Source organism: Anopheles funestus, chromosome 2RL (genome assembly GCF_943734845.2).
Source record: "Anopheles funestus chromosome 2RL, idAnoFuneDA-416_04, whole genome shotgun sequence".
NCBI lineage: Eukaryota > Metazoa > Arthropoda > Insecta > Diptera > Culicidae > Anopheles > Anopheles funestus.
In genome coordinates this window covers 95,654,394-95,671,704 of record NC_064598.1, presented here as the reverse complement: position 1 = coordinate 95,671,704, position 17,311 = coordinate 95,654,394, and the positions used below count along the sequence as shown (strand labels likewise).

The 17,311-nt window shown below is 43.0% G+C and overlaps 4 protein-coding genes across 11 annotated transcripts in view; 2 read left to right on the top strand and 2 right to left on the bottom strand.

Moving 5' to 3' along the window:
* LOC125763425 (dual specificity tyrosine-phosphorylation-regulated kinase 2) overlaps nt 1–10,700 on the bottom strand; it is a 57,576-nt gene extending 46,876 nt beyond the window's left edge. The window contains exons 1-2 of one of the 5 annotated variants that reach the window (XR_007418346.1): nt 10,225–10,700; nt 9,080–9,163 (exon numbers count right to left, since the gene is read on the bottom strand). Coding sequence is in view for 2 of the 5 variants with exons in the window: in XM_049426621.1 (XP_049282578.1) it covers nt 9,080–9,163; nt 10,225–10,296 (156 nt within the window). In the remaining 3 variants the exon portion in view is untranslated. Of the gene's footprint in view, nt 1–1,119; nt 2,321–9,079; nt 9,164–10,224 lie in introns of those variants that run through there. The other 4 variants (XR_007418347.1, XM_049426621.1, XM_049426618.1 and 1 more) reach the window with 4 other exon arrangements.
* LOC125763388 (rab3 GTPase-activating protein catalytic subunit) overlaps nt 1–17,311 on the top strand; it is a 356,077-nt gene that overhangs the window by 158,526 nt on the left and 180,240 nt on the right. The window lies entirely within an intron of this gene.
* Nucleotides 11,356–13,175, top strand: LOC125763537 (inactive hydroxysteroid dehydrogenase-like protein 1). Its single transcript, XM_049426814.1, has 3 exons — nt 11,356–12,131; nt 12,198–12,431; nt 12,498–13,175. The coding sequence occupies exons 1-3, from the start codon at nt 11,981–11,983 to the stop codon at nt 13,064–13,066; spliced, it is 954 nt and encodes a 317-aa protein (XP_049282771.1). The 5' UTR covers nt 11,356–11,980; the 3' UTR covers nt 13,067–13,175.
* The window catches only part of LOC125763339 (laminin subunit alpha-1), a 272,329-nt gene continuing 268,196 nt past the window's right edge, over nt 13,179–17,311 (bottom strand). For 2 of the 4 annotated variants that reach the window (XM_049426336.1, XM_049426335.1), the window contains exons 18-23: nt 16,204–17,271; nt 15,268–15,429; nt 14,734–15,184; nt 14,518–14,654; nt 14,216–14,447; nt 13,179–14,147 (exon numbers count right to left, since the gene is read on the bottom strand). In XM_049426336.1, coding sequence (XP_049282293.1) covers nt 14,002–14,147; nt 14,216–14,447; nt 14,518–14,654; nt 14,734–15,184; nt 15,268–15,429; nt 16,204–17,271 — 2,196 coding nt within the window. In that variant the 3' untranslated portion in view covers nt 13,179–14,001. Of the gene's footprint in view, nt 14,148–14,215; nt 14,448–14,517; nt 14,655–14,733; nt 15,185–15,267; nt 15,943–16,203; nt 17,272–17,311 lie in introns of those variants that run through there. The other 2 variants (XR_007418340.1, XM_049426337.1) reach the window with 2 other exon arrangements.

Genomic DNA, 17,311 nt, shown 5'->3' with positions numbered 1-17,311 from the left:
AATGTATATTTTTACAACTCACTGTAAATTACATCTTAACAAGCGCCAGCATTCGAAATTATGTATATCCACAAAACACGACGTCACCGAACACATTTTCGTTTTTCTGATCCACCAAAAACAAGATGGTCGACGAAGTTTTCATCCTCACTCCCCTCCCCCCCCCAAAACATACTTCCACTTTCGCTCGCAAAAAAACCCACCGACCGACGATAGAACGCAAAGCAGCACAACAAAGGATGCTGTGGGGTGGTTGTTCGCTTCATCCTCTGGCCTGCATAATAACAGATACACACCAACACGCTCACACAGAATCTCATTTCATCTCATGTTCCGGGAATAGCTCCATTCTACCAACACAAACGCAATAAACACGTAAAGGACGTCCAAATGGAAAAGCCGAATCGGCAAAGCGGCCGTAAAAGCCCCACTTGGGCAGGAGGGGGAGAATCGAGCATTCGCAGCATTCGTTCTTTATGCTTTTGTTTTTATCCCAACATACAGCACACCACACCACTACCAACGCAAAACGCTGCTGTTTCGGTGTGTTGGTGCTAAACGGTTGAATGTAACACAGCCTGGGGATGGGAGCGAGTCTATGCTTTTCCTTGTTTCATCTTCAAACGATGGAGATTCGTGTGAGTGTGTGTTTGTAATGTATCCCGAAACCCCCACAGGATTTTGTAACGGATAGCGCATCCCATGCGTGCGTGTGTGTGTGTAGTAGCATGTGTTATTTCCACTTTTGCTTTCCACACACAAAAATGTTTTATTTTCCTTTCAAGCCACCGTAAAAAGGAAATCCGTCCATTTGTTCGTTGCAAGAATGTAGATGAAGATGAATCATAATCATTTGGAAATTATGACAAGGACACAGATGGCCCACCCTTATCCTCACAGCGTCACATTCAAAAGAAGCACCAGCCTATGCTATTGTACCACTGCTGCACGTTTTCCTTCAAGGTCTACTAGGACCAGCATCATTAGTCGTATTCGTATTTCAATCACCGATGCAAGGGATGCTGTGGTGGAAATTGTCATTGAAGTGTGGTGGAAGAAAGGGAGGACTGGAGGTTTCATGTTTCGCATACCTCCTAGATCTAGGCTTACATTGCTTACCTTTCTTATGATCTGCAATTTGGTTCACAGAACGAGCGTCAGTACGTCTGCTTTGAACAATTCTTCTCTCGTCGTACGATTGTCGTCGAGGATTGTGGTGATGGATTTTTTTTTCTTTGCTTGATCTTAAGTTTCGATTCTCACTCACATTCACACACTCTCTTGATCTTTTTTCCTTTTCTCTCTCTCTCTCCCTTTCTCTTTATCTCTTTCGTCGTCTTCTATTGCATCTAATCGAACTCCCCTGAACGGGAGGAACGGGATGTGGATGTAAACTCAGCTCAATGTGTTCTTTGATTTTGTATGCTGCACACACTTCTCCTGAGCTCCACACACACACAAACAGATACACACATACACACACACACACCAACACTCGGCACTCGGTCTGCACTTTCCGTGGCAGGGACTGCGAGATTTTGCGCCCGAGGGAAATATATTGCACACGATTCCGTTTTCCCTGGCTTTTCCTGCTTGTGCTCTCTGCCCAACTCCGCTGTGATTGCCTTTCGCAGAACGGTTTTGAAACTCCTCACAACTACCGTTGGGTGGCCTCACACATTTATGCACCAGAAATGCGCACTATTTTTTTTTTTTGTATTTTGCTTCCTCAAAAGATTGCTTGCTCTATGCTCCCTATGCCCTAACTGGTATGATTATGCTTGGTCGCGCACTCACACATTACTACTTGCACAGATCGGACACAGATGATGGACCCGCGGACGATTCTAATTTCCCTCTAATGCTGCAACTCTCCGCCTGGGAACCTTTCCGGGGTAATAGAAATTCAAAGCTTTCCTTCTGCTTGGTTTTGCTCTACCTTGGATGGCTCGCGCGCGCCCTAAAGGAATTAGAGATCTGCTCGATAGGCAAACTGCTTCCTTCCTGTTTTTGGTAGGTAAACACGCTTCGAGACGTTGGCTCACTTGGGGTTGCTTTCTGTTTTTTTTTCGTTTTGATCTAAACCAAATGCACACCAGCACGGGTTTTGCACCGGGAAAAGGATACTCCGAGACGGTCGTAGCTTGGCGCCGAAGGGCGTATATTTGCAACGGCGACGACCAACGAAGCAGACGACGACCAGGGAAAATCCGAACCGTACCGCACTAGTTTCACTTCTGAGCTGTAGCATCGAAGCAGGCGTAGCTCCAAGCCCCAAAGGCGCGCACTACACAACTCTGCTAGCGCGGAGAGCGGAGAGAGCAAGAAAGAGCGAGACTAAACCGCGATGACCGTGCGTGACACATCGTTATGCTGCGAAAGATAGCGGTGCGAACGGGACGAAGCAACCGCGAGAAATGCTCGCGCGAGTTTGATGCGTGTTCGGGAGAGTGGAAGTTCTGTTGGATGCATTTTTTCTCTTCCTTTATGCTACAAACAGGAAACACATTGAACCCCCTGCCCCATCGTTCCATCAACCCTCCCGTGTTTGAATGCGTCTCTTCATGTAAACCCCTTTTCAAGAAGCAATGGTGGCAACAGAGCGAAAAAAGCCAAACAAAGAGAATCTAAGTTACCGAGAGTTGGGTATGGGAGAAAATTGTAAGCAAAACAAGAGCATTACACAAAATGTAGCCAAACACAAGCAACACGCAACATAAAGCGTTATTTTTTTTCTTTTATGTTTTCGTATATTGCAGCGCTACATAAACAATGTACAAATTGCACAAAAAAGGCAGTTTAAATTTTCACAAAATATGTCTTGCTGCGTAAAATTTTCGTCTAGATAATTTTGTTCCTTTTAATAATTCCTTTTTCTAAATTTCGTAAAACTTTCAGTAGAATGATAAAATATTCTATTGAGCAAATAAATAAGCATTTTAAAAACAAATCCTGCAGCAAACAGGAGCTGAAGGCTAAATCTATCATTTCCTTTAAATCGTTAAAAATTGTTTTGGTTTTGATTCGCTTCGAGTCTTGCTATCGTCGAAATGCACCTTTAGTGCGATGCTACAGTACAAGCCAAATGCTACAAATGTTTGTTGCATACCATTTCAAGCAACTATTTTTTTTTTAATTTTATTTTGGTCCCCAAAATATGATTTAAATTTTTTAAATGTTGCTTAAGTATCACAAATACTAAAGTAAAAGAGATATGATAAACAGATAAACAATAAGAATGTTCTGCTTTTTTAATTCTTAAATAATTGCACACATGTTATTTAAATTGATTAGATATAAGTTGTGAGGCTAATAGAAAAAATGTTGATAGAGTTTATTAAAATTTAAATAGTTTTATTTTTCTTTTTTGTTCTTTTAGTATGTAAATGATTATTGTAAAACAGGTATTTACAAGGATAATAAATTAATATAGTAGCGAAGATCTTATAAGATAGGAATTGTAATCAAATCCCATCTGGAATAAACACAAAGAAAGCGAGAAATGTCAAGGGCAAAAATATCTTGATATTGTAGAGGATATTTTACAATTTACTTCGTGGAACATCATTTTTACCATTTATTTACTTTATTCACTAAAATACGCACTTTATTTTAAGTAATGATCAAATTTTCGAAAACCGACGAAGTCATTTTCCTTCGACAGTTCCAAACAAACGATGCATTTAACACGCTGCTAGGTAGCTGACCACCTGCCTACTCGTTGAGTGAACTTTTCGAACGTCCCAACTCACCCACACGCACCGAATTGTTGTGTTTCTTTTATTGCCCCTCGATTGTGCCGTGTAGCAGACCCCCAAAAATGTAAACTTTTTTTAAAGCAGGAAAGGCACATTCATTCTCCACCGTCGTCGGACACCCTAAGCGCCCCCTTAAAATTTTGTTAAAACATGCTTGTTCTGTGCTGTATGTCCATTTCTGAAGTCATATCGCCGTCCCTCACGTTTGCGTGCCAGAATCGCACAAGAAAGCGCAATGACACACTGTACAAGCATGTGCGTAGAATTTTGCTGCCGTTTTTGTCATGTGCTTCGCACGGAACTCGGAAGTAACACCCGTGCAGTTGCACGTGTCATTCCGGTCCGTAGTAAATCTGTACGCAGTCAACGTTTTGTATGTCGTGCTCGTGGAGGCTTTTTTCGACGTTGTTCGACGCTTGACAAAACAATGGACAAGAAAACTATTTCCGGGATAAGTCGATTTTGTTTTTGTTTGCACTTCCCTCTCATCGTGTTGGCCACGACATAGAAATCCTGACTAAAGGTAAATGCAATGGACGAAATGTAATGCTTCGCAGGACACGCATACAGTTCGAAAGGAAAACCATACGCATGACAGTCCCGTGGTGTGGAAAGCGGCCACACTCAGCTGCACCATAACGTGCTCCAGTGACGTCGGTTTTCGGTTGTAATTACAACAAGATCTTCCGGTTTGCTCGGGAAGTAAGCGACGACTTCGATGTCGGCAAACAGGATTAGCTAAGCTCTAGCGCTTCCTGATGAAGCTTGATCTGGTCGTACACGTGCATCGCCATACGAGACGCATTTGGCATGGGTTCATCATTTTAGTTTCGAATCAAAGAACAGGCCAACGACATTAGTCGCACAATGGACTTACCCAGTGTAATTATCTCCTTTGTTTGTGAGGTGCCTCTATTGTAAGGCAAGGACATGATTATTGTTTTCTTTGAGTCTATGCACTGTTAATTGCCATTTATTTTACTCTCGTTTTCTCATGTCTCTGGGTTTCTCTGTTCCTTAATTTTAACTTTTTGATTACTGTTTGCTTTTAATTTTATATACTGATTATACTCTTTATTGCCAAAATTTTACATATTTTGAAGTACATTAGCTCAGTGTTTGTCTTAGTTTAAAATTTAAATCAGTTTACCATTTTCATTTATAGTTTTTCATTGTAATTAAGTTTCAGTTCAACTTGTTTTCTACAACGTGTGCACATTTGTATCACGTTTTCCGATGTATTTCTACACTTTTAAATCTGTTCCTAGCGCCATAGATGTGCAAATCATCGTCATGATAGCAACATCAGGCACAGTGAGAAGGATTATGGGAAAAAAAACGTTACAAGAACACCTGCGATTAAGGTCTGGTAGCACGGTTTGTTGTCGCCACAAGCGGCAACGTGCATGACATACTCATAATCAAATTAGAACGAAAGGAAAATGAGGCCAACCTGTGGATGAATGACCGTCAAAGGAAATGCCACTGACGGAGTTGTGCATTGACCACAGGATCTAAGCACTTGGTCAACCAGTGCACTGTAAACACATGGCCGAATGTCCACTTGCAGTACATTAGAAGCACGAGATAAAGGACCACATTTGTGGCCGCGTGTTTGACCAGTACGATTTAGGGAAGCCGTACGATCGTCTGCAGAATGTTTCACGGCATGTCCCAAAACGTTTTTGGTGTATAATCTCAGCGTTCGGCCAAGCGTGGCAAAGAGTCTTACAGTATCGTGTGTCACCCGCACCCAGGAAATTGGTACAAAGTGTTGGATTTGTGTGCTCTCGGTCACGACACTTTCGGAATCTCGCATTTCCTTCCCATCGCTGCTACTTGCGGGTAAGGGTCAAACCTTCACGTTTCTTCGCACGATCGCAAACGGTCGTAAATACAAGTGTACGCGGGTCAACATTACTGTCAATGTGAAGGCCACCACGGAACCATCTATCCGGTTGCGCTGCACGGAAGTCAGACGCAGTCGCGATCGAAGGATGACTTGTTTAGTGCTGGTTGATATTTTTCGTAATATCGTGCGCCCTCCCCTCATCGAGAAGGAGTCGTCTCCGACGGTCGAAGTGACCCTAGCCGACGGTCCAGATTTGGAGTTGCCCGATGAGGAGTTCGTTAGCGTGAAATATCTGTGTAAAACTTGGCGATCGATGCGGCAAATCGTTTGGATAGTTGATTTATCGACCTGCCGCTATTGGAAGCACCGGTGCGAATTCCTTTTTAACGTCAAGTTTGACCCTTACGGTGGATAATCCGTACGACAAGGATGTTCTAACTGCAACCGTTGACTGGCTGGATCGGTGAGCTTTACTTTTGTCTGCCTCATGTTTTATAGTTGTCTTTTTTTAATAAGTCTGAGACCATACTTGGAACAGAAGGTAATTGTAGAAACGGTTAATGAAAGAAGGAAATGAGTAAATCAAAATTTAAATATAATTTTTATTGAGTTCTGTCTTGGAGAAGTTCATTATAATAGAATATCTGGATTTATTTTCATCAAAAAGATTGAGGAAACTTATCCACTCAAAACTCCTGTCAAGACGATCAAAACCAGGATTACCTATATTAAACCTGTGTTCAAAACTGAAGAAACTTTCTAAGCCTAGTTCGAGAGAAAGATGCTCAGTAGTATTTATGGTCCCATGTCGAGCCCTCAATAATGAGTAGTTTAGATAACTCCTGCAACAATCCAAGATCTTGAAGTAGTTATAAAGCCTTTTAAATAAGTTGGTTGAAGAGACTTATCAACTATTTGCACAATTATCTTAAGAATCATATATTTGGATAAGCAAGAAATCTCACTTTGTTATATAAAAATTGGTTTGATAATGGTGTGACACATGGCAAAATTGTGTCCACCAAGATACCTAGAGATGTTTCGAAAATCGAAACATTTTACTCAACCATTACGCTTTTACCTTTACAAAACTTACAAACCTTAGAAAAAGCGATGAAAAGAAACAACTAAAGATCGACAACTCAAACGTTATCAAGTTTGCGATCGTGAAATCGAAAGTTTCCAATCCAAAACCAGCGATCGCATCACACACCTTTCGATCGCGATCACGTAGTGTGTGCCTTTTGCCCATCTTTCGGAAGTGGATCCCAATGATACGGAAGAGCATCAGGTTTTGCCTTCATCGGGACCGATACCTGACCCGTTGCAAAAGCAGATGTGATTAATTAACGTAAAAGGCAGATTAATTGTACGCCTGTTGGATGGTAATAGAGCGCTTCATAGTTAACGTGTGTATGAAGTTTCGTTTGAAAATGATTGCCAGCATTCACCGTGATAAGGAGTGGATCTATTTTTTTTAATTCATATTTGGAAGTTGATTGACCAGCAACCTATCGGCAAAAAATAGAAAGTGGTTCCCTACAGAGATTGTAAATAAAAATCTGAGTAAGGGAAAATATGGGTTTCATACGGCCTTTTTGTCCACGATCGAAAGAATTACCGCAACTAAGTTGACCAAACGGTGGATTTAAAATGTATGTGCGCTTCCACGCTGATTATCCCACAAACTTAATCAGTAGCTCTTGGTGTAATCAATAATGTTGTAAACAAATTAACTACTTGTCGTGTTTCCCTTTTTCCCAAAAATAGATACACCGGCTCCCTCCGAACCGAACAAGAACCGTTTTTCGCCCAACAATCGGATACGAAAATCTGATGGCAGCGTTGTTTTTTGGCAAATGGGAATCAAAGTTTCTAGGTTTTTGCAGATTTCCGTCGGAAAAGGCACAACCGAACACAACAAATCCTTCGTTTCGATCGTCCTTTTAACCCGCGCGGAGTTGCCGTTTTGTTACTCTCCAGTGCTGCTCGTTGCTCGTTTTGCAGGTTTTTTGATGTCGATTTTGAAAGTAAAACATTAAACCACCAAGCTAAACGATTGCTAACTTTTTTAATGACAAACTTTTTGGCATTCGTTTTGTGCTGGTTTGGTAGGAGTGAAGCTATTCTAGGTCCCGAACCCATCGGTTTCCATTGACATGCTTCATAACCTCTTAGTGGCAATACCAGGTATTAGGGATTTGTATATTCGCTTTTTTTAAATTTCTTTTAAGACAAAATGTTTTCTGTTCGCCGTTGTTTTTTGCTGTCAAATATTTAAATCAGTTTCCTAATTAGTAAAAATAGCAAGTAGTGCATAAACGAATTAAAAGCGAAATCCAACCATATACGCATACCCAGAGATCGGAAAGTCGTTAATTTATTCTACTGCATCCAAAAATGGGGCGACTAATCAGTCTTTATATTGGCCTGACATCTCTATCAACGCCATCGTGCAATAAATAATCATTTGCATACTTTTTTTCCACTTCCATCCCAAGATTTTCGCAGAAGCAATACAATGGAGTTGCTTTCAGTCGCAATTTCCTGATCGTTGGGCTTTCTAGATTCGTTTTTGTTGCGGACATATTTTGTTGCATTTTATTACTGACAAATCACAACCCGTTTGGTGATGCTTTTGTACCTCGAGGGTTAATATACACGCTGGAAGCAATTTTTGCACACGGACTGAAGGCTTTTCGCGCATTCACAGTTGACTGTTTTGTGCTCGGTGAAAAGTTTTGATTTGTGAATGGGGAAACTTGTTGTAATGGTTAGCCTCGGAACCTCGGATCACAATCAAAACAAACCGTATCTTTTTTTTTCTTTTTGGGATACTAGTGGAAGTGGAAATTGTTCGATAGAATGAGACAAGTTTTTCTCTACTTCTGCCAATATCCTTAGCTGTTCCTTCCCATAGCCTGTAAATGTAAAAAGATTTTGTATACATTTCGGGGAAGGCAAAGGGATGCCGGACAGGTGGGTAGAAAGGACACGATACCGGAACACGGACCCCGTACCCAAGTCGAAACAGAGTGACAAAGACATTGTTCACCAATCTCGTTCTCCCACCATCCCCAAAATGCGATACGGTCGTGACGGTGGTTAGCTGCAAGACGGGTGGTTACCATGCGGCCTCACCGAAGGCCACGGTTTACGGTTCGCTTGCTTTTCGCTCGCCAATGTCAGAATAAATCATCTTTCTTCGATCGGTTTCGATGAGCGGCAATCGGTTGGGGTCAACCCGTTGTTTAGTTGGCTGGCACGGCCTACACGCCCTGGACCAGACTGCTGGCAGAGTGTGCGAAAGTGTCCGGCGAAGGACGATATTGTTTCGAACGAGAAAGTGGACAAAGGCCATCAGTTGGTAGTGGGTTGATTGGTTGCTTGTCCGTACGGTTAAAGGATTTTGTCCGACGGCATGAAGAGCAGAAACTATCGTACGGGCGGGAAGCCCAAGAATACTTACCACCACCGGACAGAAGAGACGACGCAATAATACGGTGACAAAGTGCTCGGAGAAGTAATTGTACACTGCGTATCCCATTAAGACCTGTGGAATGAAGGGGAAAAAAGAGAGAAGAATTTTTGTAATTTTTTTGTCGTACTTTAGTTTTACGTTTGTGGAGTTGAGTAACGCAAATGAAACCACTCATAGTTGAAATTCTTGAAAAATGGTTTTGGTTGAATAAACAAAACAAACAATCTGCTCTTCTAGAACAAAAAGTATAACTTTACGCGTAGAAATACGCCAATTTGACGTTAATTGGAAGAGGTTGCCCAAATATGGAAATTATGGAACTCCGTTTATCCTGGAATCGAACTAGTGTCTCGCATGATTGAACCAGTAACAAATCACTTCATATTGAAAAATAACCTAATTGAAATTCAGCTTGGATTAAGACTGTGCTATAATATGTCTAGTAACTCAGGTTTATTTCTTGTATTGATTTCCAGCATAACTAGAATTTTTTTCCAATGTTTTTTCTGCAGCAAACTAAACCATTGAAGCAAAACCAATACCCAGCATTCCTTCAGTTTTCTTTGTTCACTTTAAATGGATTCTATTTTTGTGTTTTCTCCATCCGCACGTGTCGAACGTCTTGAAAGTGTCCATTCGAAGCAGACCAACTGCTAGGTCAACACCATTTGCAAACAAACAACACCATTCCTGGCTAGTGCCATCATTCCACCTCGCTTATTAGTACACCTCATCACATCAAACCATCAAACTAATGACATCTCTGTACGATTATCCACTACTGGTTAATGCGGAAATGTGGCGATCCGATTCAACGATCACCTTCATGAGATTAACATCCTAGCACCGGGGATATTAGGCAAAGGCACTACACTTCACCCCGTATGAATGGTTTGCTAAGGGTTGGACGCTGATTTGTGCGCTTGCCGCTAGAAATGGTCAGATATGACGGCTCACAATCATCACGTTTAATTCAGCCTCACGAACCGTGACATCACGATATGTTTACGCCGATTGATCGTGTGGCTAGCAGTTGTTATTGAAAAGAGATATTTTTGTTTTGCTTTGAGGCATTGCCCATTGAACTTCACATTTTGTTGTTGTTGAAGATGACGCGGCACAGTCGTACTCACTTTCAGATGAGACAGGAAGCTGCAAATTTGCCCATATCTGCTCACCGGTGTTTCGTCGTTTTTGGGATTCATTAAACGCACTTTTTTCACACTATCATAGACATACACACGCGTAAGATATGCTTGTCGTATTTGTTAAACGACACGATATCGAACTATAACACTCCCTCGCCCTGGTGCACCACAATATTGAAGACAACGAACCGGTGTATCCAGCGTGTGGGATATTAAACTTTCGATCTCGTCACGAATTGCCGTCGTTATCGTCGTGAGGTACTATTCCGGCTTCCAGGATCCATTGGGCTCCTGATGCGTACTGCGGACGGTTTGTGCGGCATATGGCTTATTCGGGCTACGCGTGTTACACCTACACCTGCAAGACACCGGGACGTGTGGAGCCGTTCGTTTGACTGAAGCGCAAAAGCGTGCCATACATAGAAATAGAACCAATACGAAACACACGTTTATTAAGAAGGCAGTGAGAGCATAGAGGGAAGGGAGAGGGAGTGATGGGTGGGGTAAGCGGCACAAACGGAGGCAATGAATGGAAAGAGTAATGCACGTGCACGGAACCGTTTGCCATAAGGAAGGCTTTCCAATGGCTGCAATCTATCGGCCAACCGGTATTATTGCCCTTGAGCCTACCTCAAGCCGTCAAGCACAGTGGACGCACAGTTAGGTGGACAAAAGTAACTTCATCGCGATGGCGATGCAGTAAACACGATTGGGCAAATAATTCATTGATCGAATTAATTTTGATGATGAATTTTTTATTACAAACTTCAATTATTTATTAGATTTTGTAAGAAACTCACGATACTTTTATTCATCCAGCAACTAAAGGAATTTGGCACAGAGGAATAGTGTGTATGTTGTGACCTAATATCTCGCGACAACCTGATTAATGATAGTTCCTTTACACAAGAGCTCATGAGCTATATCTACACGGAACAAAGGGAATAAAACACATAATTCTCATCTCATCTTATACATGATCATGAATCACGGCTAAAGATCTTCTACGCTTTGTTATTGGTCTTAGATGAACAACTGTACGTAGCTCTCTTTTATCATCAACCACTTACCAAAACAACCCTTTAGATCAGGGGTCGGCAGAGTTTTCAATGCGTGAGTTTCACTCACTGAAACTGCGGTCCAAATACTTGAAATCAATCTTGAAACATGTGAAAATAGGGTTTCTTGCGGGCCAAATCGTCTAGCAGGCCGGATTTGGCCCTTGGGCCGGATTTTGCCGACCCCTGCTTTAGATCAAGAACCAATAATACCAACACTTTTCTCGGGGTTTTCACATTAATTTCATATTAAAGGATATTCAATGATTTTCGAGATATATCGATCTAAACCTGACCAAATAAGCTTGTTACGCATCACTGAGTATTTTGCCAAAACGGAGAGAGACTTGAACGTGTGAAAAGAGAGAATAAGTAGAATATGGGAAAATGTCAGCAGCTAAAATAAATTAACATAAATAACAGTTATTTCCACACATGCACACCTTAGAGCAACTTGTCGCGACTTCATGTTCACCGGACGCGTTCTCAACTTAAGTATGAACCTAACGCATTGCAATGGCGAAGCATGGCAACAAACCCCATGTTATGCGCATGGTTTATTCAGTAAGCTAAACCTTGTCGAGAATATGTCATTCTCGACGAGGTTGTCTCCGCGAAATGTCTAGCTCATGGGTTCGTTAGTGTGCGTTCCGCAGTAGAGAACTATTGCTTGCACCGTCAAGATGTTCTGTTCATTATTTGCATGTCTCGGGTTGTATGCTGGTGCAATTTGGTTGTACGAAAATCTTCGCACTCCTGTACTTCTGCTACTGAAAAGCCTCAAACAGTTAGTGTTCCGTCAGAAACTCAGTCAACGATACGGCAAATGGGCCGGTAAGTGTAGCTCATTGATTGTTGTGTTTATTTGTTTCAACTGCTCCAATCTTACTGTCGTTGTAGTTATCACCGGTGCATCGGATGGCATTGGTAAGGGTTACGCACATTATCTCGCCCGACAGGGCATGTCAATTGTGTTGGTAGCCCGTAATGAAGCCAAACTCGCAAAAGTGGCAGCCGAAATCAGCGCGAAACACGGTGTGGAAACGAAAATTGTTGTGGCCGATTTCTCCAAAGGTCCCGAAATCTATCCCCATCTCGAGAAAACGCTCGTTCCGCTGGATATAGGCATCCTGGGTAAATTTATTTGTTTTGGTTTGAATTTTGTGAGCGTTAACATTAACATTGGATTCATTTGGACAGTAAACAATGTTGGTGTTACCCAAGGCACACCTATGTACGTGGAGGAAGCATCTCAGAAAGCGCTATGGGACATGATCAATGTAAATGTGGCCGCTACAACACTGTTGTGCAATATCCTAGTGCCCTGGATGAAAGACCGTCAACGTGGTCTTATCGTAAACGTGTCCTCGATTGCGTCGGTGAATCCTTCGCCATGTATGGCGACTTATGGCGCATCGAAAGCTTACATCACAAGCTTCTCGGTGGCTCTGCAAGAAGAGTTACGTCCGTTCGGTGTTGAGGTCCAAACAGTACGACCTTCCTTTGTCCACACCAATATGACGGATTTCATGGTAAAGGATGTGAAGGATACACGGTACCGAAAGTACCTGATCCATGTGGATAATTTCATGGAGTATGCGGGATACACACTCGGTAAGGTCGACTTCACTACCGGTCACTGGTCACATGGTCTCCAATTTGCTGTTCTCTATCTTTTGCCGGAGTTCTTACGAGTGTTCATCATTGGACAAATTAACAAGAAGCTGCGAAAGGAATTTCATGTTCAAAATCAGATGAAAGTGCGATAAGAGAAGAGATCAGAGATTAGAATTTTAAATTTAACCAGAATGGAGAATAATGTCTCCTTCTTCATGGATGTGTTCAACCTGAAAATAAATTCTTCAAACACTCGAACAACACTTACGTACTCGCTCTCACGCTGGAGGAGGTTAGGAGGTTTATTTGTAATACCGCAATGGATATAAATTCATGTGTTTGCATGTGATCGCCATACACACTTCGTCAACACTCGCAAACCATTTCGTTGGTTTAACTTATTTTTACACATTTTGTTAGTCAACAAGGAGACAACATTATCATTATCTCTACATTTTCCTAGCCTTCTTAACGCTTATCGATCTTAAGTCCCGGTCCTGCCTTTACGTACCTCCGGCTAGTTTTACGATCGTTTCTCTAATACATTGTAGCATATCCTCAATCTATGGCATCTTAACGAACGTAACATTCTAATCCGTGTATTTGTATTTGTTCTGGAATCGGTTCTATCGCGAATAAATAGAGACTCTAAGCTCGAGAACTCGAACTCCATCGAAGAGGTCGGGAGTTCCCACCCGACCCACGATGGCTCTCGGGCGTAATAAATACAATAGTCTATAAGTTAGGTGGGCCTTATGCGCTAGCTTAAATCATTACTCTACCTAACCTAAACGTGCGTCATACTATCCCGGATGAGCTAATCGTTGGCAGTTTCGGCGTCACTGCCATTTGAACACTTCATTGTTTTGTTCTGCGTGCGAAGAGCGTCCTCGGTCTTCCGGATGTCCGAAAGTAACGCTTCGTATTTGGCTTAACACGTCCCCCCGGAATCGCAATGGTGCGCTGAACTAATTGGAAATAAACTTTCGGCCGCAAACTTATCCTAATGCCGTGGAACACCTTCATTTAAGCGTATTGTATCGTATGGCTATGTACAGTGCGAAACAGAGCGCGTTAGACTAATTCGCTAATTCACCGCTAGACATTCGCTCAGCAGCACATTGTGCAGATCGTCCATGTCCGTCCAGTCCTTGCGCTCGTTACGGATGACAATGTTGCGAATGCAACCTTTAAGGTTTTCTCTCATCAAAAGTGTACCACTGGAAGCCGCATCTATAAACAACAAACAGTCATGAATAAGTAGAGCATAAATCGCAAAGCATCAAAAGCCGAGAACTTACCGGGAAGACCTCCGATGTATAAAGGAGCCTTAGTGTTGACTCGTCCAAATCCAGCAACTCCGTGTGGCAACAGCAGTGATGGTGGGAACTCGTTCACACGAAGTGCCATTTGGTGATCTTCATACAGTGCCGAGATGTTGTGCCATCGGTTGTCACAAAGCGTATACTTCGAGGGAAGTGTCGTGGATAGACGCGTCGGATTACCGTCACCATTGTCCACCGAAAGGATGATCTGAGGGATGAGAAAGATAGAACACAGGTTAACTGTTTGCTGATCAAAATGGCAGCTTTCGTGCACTTACGTTGCCGTTTGATATTTCCAACGATAACGCTGGGAATCCGTTGATCTGATCGGCCACACTCATGAGTATTCCGTTCATCTCAGACGTCCGTACTTCTAGCTCGATCTCGACGAACTTTCCTACGTTAAAGTTGCGTTCTTTAAACGAGACAATAATCATTGGTGAGAGGATTAGCATATCAGTCGAAATGAGATGTTGTTCCTAATCGAAACTCACTGTAAATGGCGTACGCATCACCCGGGAAGTAGGAACCACGCTCAATGCGCGGGAAACACTGACCCACGTGCAAATGGCGCCCGGGACGGGCCAAGTCCTGCGTATTATTGTTCACGACGAACTTTCGCAGACAACCCTTGAATGCTTCCGGTCTTGGTTGGAGCTCCCGGGGCAGTATCGGTACCTCGTCCGGCAGCCCACCGATGTGCAGCGTGTTGGCCGCATTCAATTTCTTTGGTAGTTTAAGCTGCGCCGAGCTGTGACTGCTGCCAATTTGTACGCTCAACGTCGCTTTCTTCTTTACGCTGCTCAGTGCCACCCGATGCCACTGGCCATCGTTCAATTTCGGTGGCAGCAGCAGTTGGTCCCGTTTACGGCCACGCACCGTCAGCTTCAGTACGCCATCCTTTAACGCTAACATGATGAAATGTTTCGCCTTCTCTTTGGTGCCCTGCAGCGGTGAAAGAGTTTTCATAAAATCAGTATTTGCAGAATGATTTGATCATGTTTTTCCGTTAGAATAGAAATATTTACCAATGCCACGAACAAAATGCCATTAGGGTAGTACGTTCGGAAGTCAAACTCGATGTGGAAATTGCGCTGCCATATGTTTCTCGCCTGCACAGTCACCACGGAATAACTTTGTGGTTTATCGCCGTACTTAAACGCATTTGGTTCGTAGGAGTAGCTTCCGACCTAGAAGAGCGATGGCAAAATACGCATATATTATACACCAGCTCACTCACTATCGACTAGCGCCGAATCATAGTAGAGCACCGTCTTGGAAATTACCTTCCGAGGGTACGAGAGTCACAAATAGCGTGTCTTAAGCTGTGCAATGTGTGTAAAGTCGGCATGGGGATTAATATAGCCCGGTTAGTAATCGATGGCGATGGTGATTTTTTTTAAAGTGTGCTCTGTGCCCATTAATGCGCTAATTGTAGTACCTCCATCGTATTAATCGTACACCTACTTTACTTTATATTCTGCATACTACACTTCAAAGCTCTAATAATTTATTTGTTCTTAAATCCCACTCTGATCATGCATAATTAACGTAAGCCAAACTACCCACAACCGTTTGCACCCTTAAGTCTAGGTAGTAGAACCACCAAAACAACTACGCTACACTATGAAACCCATATCCAGCATGTTTAGTGTCTAACAATCGTCTGCTTCTTCCTTTGAGTTAGTAGCATTTTCAACACTCTGTAAGTACAGAAAGGTTAAAATGTGAGATAAAGATTTGTAATACTCTTACAGTGTACAACGTCATTATAGAAAGGAACTTAAAAAGCGTTCTCAAAATACCAGTGTCTAGCAGGAAGTAACAGAACACTACTATTTTAAGCCAACTTTTCATCAGTTCCTCCCGTACCATGAACGTTCAATTTCAATCTGCCAAATAATGCTTAGGATAGGAAGGGTTTTGTGGAAGTATAACAGCTACAAAACAACTCCGTTACTTACACGATGGCAACCTTCTGGAGCGGCCTTAAAACTCCGCCCTATTGGTTCAGTCTTCATTAGTGCCGTGTATAAGCCCTGGCTGCCCATAGGCGGACCAGTACGTCCCATCTGTACGTCGGTAAAGTTAAGTGCTTGACCGAACGAAAGTGTTTGGTTGTTGAAGACCACGTTTGCCACGACACCCTTCAGCCCATCGAACACCTTCGCTAGCGATGTAAAGGCCGGATCGTAAGGCACTCCACCGATGTACAGTCCACCACTTTCACCCGGCATGTTTACTAGCGACGATTGAAGCGTCCGGGACATTTGCAGCTTGTCGTCAATGCGTAGCTCCACATGGCGACCTTGTTTGACCATCGCGAGAACATGATACTCGCCATCGTTCAGGGTTTCGTTTGATACTAGCTCAATCCGACCGGTACCGGCATCCATCCACAGATGAAGACGACCTTCCGACAAGAACACCGAATAGTTGCCGAAGGTATCCTTCGAATCGTAGTCGTCATGAATTCGGCTCGGGTAGGCAGATAGCAGCAACAGACAGTCCGGTTGCATCGTACGGAACACGAAGCCAAAGTTTGCCCGCTTCTTCAACGGGAACGAAGGGAACTCGACGTAACCTTCGCCGAAAAACCCTGCCTTCACGATCGTACTATCGCAGGATGTCTCTATGCCGAAGTGGGTCGTACTATCGAGTGGATCGTACGAGGTGCCACTGATCTGCAATCCCTTCACACAGCCCAAAAATGCGTGATCGGCACCGGGTGCTTTGGTAGTGCCTGTTTTGAAGCCTGGAGGCACTCCTCCCAGGTAGTATTTATCGCTAAGAACGGGCAGCATTGAGGCACCAATCGGTTTCGTCGGTGATCCGAGAATGTTGTCGAGACCATCCACCTTCAACACACCTTCATCGGTTCGGGATTTACGATACTGACGGGATGCCTCCACTACGACCCAAGCACCGGTGTTGTATCGTTTAGTTGTGTTTATCTCGAGCCGTGCATCATCGCCATAGTCGACACGGAATACCAATCGGCCTTGATACAGGGTGAGCGATACAGATCGATTCTGGAATAAAAGAAAACCACTATTAAGTATTAATATTCAC